Source organism: Bombina bombina, chromosome 2 (genome assembly GCF_027579735.1).
Source record: "Bombina bombina isolate aBomBom1 chromosome 2, aBomBom1.pri, whole genome shotgun sequence".
Lineage (NCBI taxonomy): Eukaryota > Metazoa > Chordata > Amphibia > Anura > Bombinatoridae > Bombina > Bombina bombina.
The window spans coordinates 434,907,997-434,915,418 of NC_069500.1; the positions used below are offsets into that span (position 1 = coordinate 434,907,997).

At 35.6% G+C, this 7,422-nt stretch overlaps 1 protein-coding gene across 1 annotated transcript; it reads right to left on the reverse strand.

Annotated features, from left to right (window-relative positions):
• Nucleotides 1-466: 466 nt before the first annotated feature.
• On the reverse strand, nt 467-3,572 carry DYNLL1 (dynein light chain LC8-type 1). Its single transcript, XM_053702047.1, has 3 exons — nt 3,460-3,572; nt 961-1,098; nt 467-824 (listed from the first exon to the last, which is right to left on the reverse strand). Exons 2-3 carry the CDS (start codon nt 1,090-1,092, stop codon nt 687-689), a joined length of 270 nt encoding a protein of 89 aa, XP_053558022.1. The 5' UTR covers nt 1,093-1,098; nt 3,460-3,572; the 3' UTR covers nt 467-686.
• Between the last annotated feature and the right edge of the window lie 3,850 nt (nt 3,573-7,422).

Consider the following 7,422-nt stretch of genomic DNA (forward strand, 5'->3'; position numbering starts at 1 on the left):
TAATAGCTTTTGAGGATTTGCAGCACATGCTCAAATTTAAGAAAGACTGCTTCTGCCACATCAGAAGTGGCAAAATCGATCACCCCAATACTTCCTTGTTCGGGGAGATTAACTTGCCCTTCTCTCATGCTCAAGAGCAGGGAGTGGCATTGCAGGCCTGTCCCCATACAATCATGAGATTATTTTTTTATTCTAAAGTATATAAAGGACAAAGTTTAAGCCATTTGCTCACTAGCAGATGAGTTAGAAAACAGTGACATGCCATACTTTTTTTTAACTCATTAAACAAAAATTGTAACCATGAATGCATCTTAAATGGCAGAATTATTTACTTTAAAAGAGCTATTAAAATAGCTTATGTGCATTGAGATTTGTCAACCATTGTGATGAGGAATTTAGCACATTGCTGTTATCTAGATTAACCAAAATGTCACTGGAGTGTTTAGCAGCAGGCAAAAGACCAACATTAAAAAGAAACATTTATTAAATGTTTAGAGAAAAAAAAAAAAATAGAAAATAAATAGTCTTAACTTTTTTTGCATTTTTTTTTTTTTTAACCATTATCAAAACAAAATAAATCACAACAGGGTTTTAGTCCTGTTAACACAGAACAAGGACACGTGGAAGGAAATGTGCTCCCTTAAGTCCGTGGTCAATCATTTTGCAAAGTCCATGGTTGTTAACTCTTAACCAGATTTGAATAAGAGGATGGCCACCTGCCCCAGGTAAAAATAGATGAAGTGTTTGGTTTCGTGTGTTACGTAGCTGCCAAAATTTCTACCCACAATGCAGTGCCAGGTAGGGTTGTATTTCTTGTCGAATTCCTGAAAATATGAAAAGAGCCATTACTTCAATGCACTCTACATTTCAGTAAGAAAAAAAAAAAAAAAGACACAAACTGCTGATACAGATGGGCATTAGTCAGCATCAGTACTGAAATACCAAGCAAAACATTTTCACCTTTTTAATGTGGGCAGCTATGTCCTTCTCAATGTTGTATTTTTCCAGGGCTTGTGTGGCACACTCCACAGCATCCTGCTGCATTTCCTCTGACATATCAGCATTCTTGATGACAGCTTTCCTCTCAGACATTGTGACCTGTACAAAAAAATTGTCATTAATTCTTGCAGCAGTCACACTGTACACTAAGCAAGATGGCCTGACATTTTACGCCAACTCCCAAAATGCAAATAAAAACAAACAAAAAAAATACTGATAAACCTTAAAGGACAGTAAACGTAAAAAATGTTACATGTTGCAGAACTATGAAAAAACAAGATTTTAAACTGTTGCTAAAATAATGTTAGAGATTTTATCCCCCAAAGTTACTTAGCTCATATTTTCACTAGGCCCTCTTTTCAAGAGGGATTTGCGGGTGCTCGGTCTAATCACAGCACGCCGATCGTGATATTAAGCTAAATGTAGCATGCTCCAACTCTAGTCTGGTAGTGAGCTACATTTAGTTCAATAGCACGATAGGGAGATCTGTGATTAGACAGGAGGACCTGATTAGAAGGGCCTGGAGAAGAAAGGTAAGTAACTGAGGGGATAAATCTTTTGGTTTTGCAATCTGTCACTAAGATAATGTTACATAATTCTGCATTATGTACAGATTTCTTTTTAAATTTTTATTGTCCCTTTAAAAAGGGCATTACTTTTTTTTTTACTTTCACGATTCAGATAGCGCATACAATTTTAACCTTTTAACGACCAAGGACGTACCAGGCACGTCCTCCATTGGATGTCACTTAACGACCAAGGACGTGCCTGCCACGTCCTCTGGGGTTTGAAGCTCTGGAAGCTATCCTTATCACTTCCAGCAGCTTTTAAAGGTATTGCAGTGATGCTTCGATATTGGAGGCATCACTTTTTTTGGCACACTGATGCATCGAGCCACTCTGTGGCCCTCTCTGCATCAGCCAGCGAATGTGCCAATAGTTGGTGGGAGCAGCTGCAGGAAGGCGGGTGGGCGGCCCATCACTGGCAATCTTCCGGCCAGCAGCTGCAAGAGCATGCGCCCGCAATCTGGTACTTGGAAATTTTGAAGCGGTGGGTGGCAGAGGAGAAATACATTTTTCAAAATAGGTCTGGGAGGGGCAGCTACACAACAGAAACAGTAGTAAAAACCATAAATGCAAAGTGGGTACTGGCAGCTGCCAGTATCCAAAATGGTGGAAGAGAGCTCTTGGGGGTGGGGATCCTACACAGCAGAATTTAGGGGGGCTACATACATCCATCAAAGGATATTCAGGGATTCCTGACAGATATCAGTGTTCCAATGTAACTAGCGCTAATTTTGAAAAAAATAAAGTGGTTTGGAAATAGCAAAGTGCTACTTGTATTTATTGCCCTATAACTTGCAAAAAAAGCAAAGAACATGTAAACATTGAGTATTTCTAAACTCAGGACAAAATTTAGAAACTATTTTGCATGAGTATTTTTTTGGTGGTTGTAGATGTGTAACAGATTTTGGTGGTCAAAGTTAGAAGGGAAAAAAAGTGTCCCCCACCCCTTATTTTTTTTTATCATATTCTATATTCTGGTAAATTATATGATGTATAATGGTATCTTTAGAAAGTCCATTTAATGGCAATAAAAACGGTATATAATAATGTGTGAGAACAGTAAATGAGTAAGAGGAAAATTGCAGCTAAACACAAAGACCGCATAAATGTAAAAATAGCCTTGATCCCAAACAGTAAGAAAATGGAAAAGCGCTGTGGTCATTAAGGGGTTAAACAACTTTTCGGTTTAATTTGATTGTTTTGGTATCCTTTGTTGAAGGGGCAGCAATGCACTACATTGAGCTAACAATGCATTGAGTGAGCCAATAACATGAGGCATATTTATGCAGCCTGATTCAATAGAAGTAGATTGGAAAATTGTTTAAAAAATTAAAAAAAAAATAAAAAAAAAATCACATGCTCTCCGATTTATGAAACACTTGGGTTTCACGACCCTTTAAAATGCAAATGAACAGGGAGATTAGGACGCTGACAAATCTGCTCAGATATCGGTATACCGTGATAAAAGGTATTGAATTAAACATACTAGGCAGTCACTCCTTACAGATGCTGTGATAACGCAGGTTTGATTTTTCACCGCTGATGTTATATTTTAGTACTATACACGCCAGGTTTACGAACCCGTTAAAACCCAACACACTGATCCTTAAAGATTTTACCTTGAAATACGGTTGCTCGAAACAAATAGGAAACTATACCAAACGAAGCTTTATCTACATGCCCCTAGGAACTGTAACTACCCTGTACAATACTAGTCACCATGCCACATGCAACGCCCACTGTCCATTCTACAGCTGGGCAACAGCTTAAAGAACATGTAAACCTAACAGAAATAAAACTATCAATATGCAGTCTAGAAAACATAAGAATTCATATAGCGTTAGTCTTGAAAAGCCCACCACACTAATCGGCACCCCGAGCCAATGTCACTTACTATGTAAGGTGATGGTTCTTCTAGAAGCTGTGTGTTCTCTACCACTCTGTCTGCAGCTTGGCGCGCGAGGTGCTTTCTATTACTCAATGGCCTTTTTCAAGGCTGTATCTGATTGGTTACCTAAACACCCACTTTCTCTACGATTGGCTAAATACTTTAACTTCTCTAGGTTCTTTTCTCCGCATTTTGTTTCATACCACAGTGCATCGCGGCCGAGGCGTCTGTGTCCATGGAAACGGTAGTTTCTAGCCTCTGGTAACATCTCCTAAGTAACGAGCGCCTACTCACTGAAAAGGGCATGCGCATGGTGCCAGGTATTTGTATGTGGTACACTACACACGAGACCGAGGAGTGATTGTTTAGTAGTGTCATGTAATTCTCCTGGGTGATTATTAATCACGTATCTAAATGCTTATAATCATTTCGTATATTTAAAATGACAAATTAAGCTTTATTTAACCATAATTATTCGCTCTCACGGCAAAATAACGCTGTAGATGTGATACATAGACTTTCAACGAAATTATATGACGTGTTTTTAAGAAGTAAATGCAACACATATATTATATATATATAAGATATTTTAATCAGTTTGTGGGTTTTTATTACAATCCATCATTTAACAGCCTTAATTCCCCCAAAATGTGTGTGTATATATATATATATATATATATTATAATATATATATATATTATTATATATATATATATATATATATATGTGTGTGAACATTCTGGACCGAATCCGAAAATCCGGGATGCACTTGGCCGAAAACCGAACCTGATACCGAAAATGTGTTTTTTCGAATTAATTTTTTTTTTTTTTTTTTTTTTTATAATTAGAGCCAATAAAAAAGCCCACACTTTTATTGAAAGTAATACACTAAAATTGGACAAAAATATCTTAAAACAATAATATGCTACACAATAATTTTACCAAGAAAAAAGAAAAAAAAATGCAATTTTCAGCCAAAATGTTTCCTTACTTAAAACAATTATAAATATCAATATACTGTATTCTTTATTTAGTTCTATGTAACAGAATCATATATTTTTTTTTTACAAATTATCCAAATAAAGTATAGTCCTAGAAAACTCATTATATGTAGAACAGTAAGTCAAGTAATAAACTTAAACAGCAGCTCTAGGCTTGCATCAAATTTGAAACATGCTACACAATAATTTTACCGAAAATAACAGGCAAAAAACCCAGAAAATCGAAATAGCCAAAATGGCTATTTTCGGCCTAAACTTTCTGCGGCCGAAATTTCGGTGCATCCCTAATATATATATATATATATATATATATATATATATATATATATAGGTATCCAAAACACCAGAACTCGCCCACAGAGGAAAACTGCCTGGGTGCAAATTTGTAGAAGATATGCAGCCAAAAGAAAATGCACTCTCAGGACTTTCATAAACAAGTTACTTTTATTTCTGTAACGTTTTCGGAGGTCTTGCCTCCTTCATCAGCATGCTGATGAAGGAGGCAAGACCTCCGAAAACGTTACAGAAATAAAAGTAACTTGTTTATGAAAGTCCTGAGAGTGCATTTTCTTTTGGCTGCATATATATATATATATATATATATATATATATATATATATATATATATATATTATGTAGCTACAATCAGTGTATATAGATCTATATATAAAAAAAAGTGAGCAAAGTAACATTTTCTAGCTCTGCGCCACTACAATTCATACATTATACTGTATCCTTTTAGATCTGAACATACTGTTGCAGACTATTTCCCAGGCAAATGCTGGCAAAAGAATAAATCATGGAAATGGTATAGCATTTAGATATCACAGCATTGTGTTTTGATTTAAATCGATTTAAATTGTGCTCAAGAGCTAACAATCATTTTTAGTGTCTCCAGTGTAGTAAAAACACATGTAATACACATATAATGCACACTTTTTTAATGTACTATCAAACATATTTTCACATTTAAAGGAATAGTTTAATCAAAATTAAACTTTCATGATTCAGATAGAGCATGCAAATTAAAGCAACTTTCTAATTTGATCATATTATCACTTTTTCTTTGTTCTCTTGGTATCTTCATTTGAATGTAAGCTTAGAAGCCAGCCCATTTTTGGTTCAGCACCTGGGTAGCGCTTGCTGATTGGTGGCTACATTTAGACACCAATCAGAAAGTGCTATCCATGTTCTGAACCAAAATGGGTCGGCTCCGTTGCTTACATTCTTGCTTTTTCAAATAAAGATACCAAGAACGAAGAAAAATTGAGAAAAGGAGTACATGTGAAAGTTGCTTAAAATTGCCTGCTCTATCTGAATCTTGAAGGTTTAATTTTGACTGGACTATTCCTTTAAATGCAAACTTAAAAAAATATAGTTTGAGTTACTATTTCCTAACATACGGGTAGATTACGAGTTTTGTCTGTAAAGCTGTGCGGTGCTAACAAGCAGTTTATGCTCACCGCTCACCTACAGACAACGCTGGTATCACAGGTTTTTACAAACCCTGCGTTTGCCGCAGAAAAGTGAGTGGAGAGCAAAATTTAGCTCCACATCTCACTGTAATACCAGCGCTGCTTACGGTAGCGGTGAGCTGGCTAAACGTGCTCATGCACGATTTCCCCATAGGAATCAATGGGGGAGAGCTGGCTGAAAAAACCTAACACCTGCAAAAAAGCAGCATTCATCTCCTAACGCAGCCCCATTGATTCCTATGGGGAAATACATTTTATGTCTACACCTAACACCCTAACATGAACCCCGAGTCTAAACACCCCTAATATTATACTTATTAACCCCTAATCTGCCACCCCCGACATTGCCGACACCTGCATTATATTATTAACCCCTAATCTGCCGATCCGGACACCGCTGCCACCTAAATTATACTTATGAACCCCTAATCTGCTGCCCCTAACATCGCCGACACCTACATTATATTTATTAACCCCTACTCTGCCGCCCCCAATGTCGCCGCAACCTACCTACACTTATTAACCCCTAATCTGCCGCCCCCAATGTCGCCGCCACTATTCTAAATTTATTAACCCCTAAACCTAAATCTAACCCTAACACCCCCTAACTTAAATATAATTTAAATAAATCTAAATAAAATAACTACAATTAAATAAATTATTCCTATTTAAAACAAAATACCTATAAAATAACCCCTAAAATAGCTGCAATATAGCTAATAATTACATTGTAGCTATCTCAGGGTTTATTTTTATTTTACAGACAAGTTTGTATTTATTTTAACTAGGTACAATAGTTATTAAATAGTTATTAACTATGTAATAACTACCTAGTTAAAATAAATACAAAAGTACCTGTAAAATAAAATCTAACCTAAGTTACAATTACACCTAACACTACACTATAAATAAATTAATTACCTAAATTAAATTAATTACAATAAAATAAAATAAACTAAGGTACAAAAACAAACAAACACTAAATTACAGAAAATAATAAAATAATTACAAGTTTTTAAACTAATTACACCTAATCTAATCCCCCTAATAAAATAAAAAAGCCCCCCAAAATAAAAAAGCCCTACCCTATACTAAATTACAAATAGCCCTTAAAAGGGCTTTTTGCGGGGCATTGCCCCAAAGTAATCAGCTCTTTTACCTGTAAAAAAAAAAGTACAATACCCCCCCCAACATTAACCCCTTAATGACCGGACCATTTTTCAATTTTCTTACCCTTAATGACAATGGCTATTTTTACATTTCTGCGGTGTTTGTGTTTAGCTGTAATTTTCCTCTTACTCGTTTACTGTACCCACACATATTATATACCGTTTTTCTCGCCATTAAATGGACTTTCTAAAGATACCATTATTTTCATCATATCTTATAATTTCCTATAAAAAAAATATAAAATATGAGGAAAAAATTGAAAAAAACACACTTTTTCTAACTTTGACCCCCAAAATCTGTTACACATCTACAATCACCAAAAA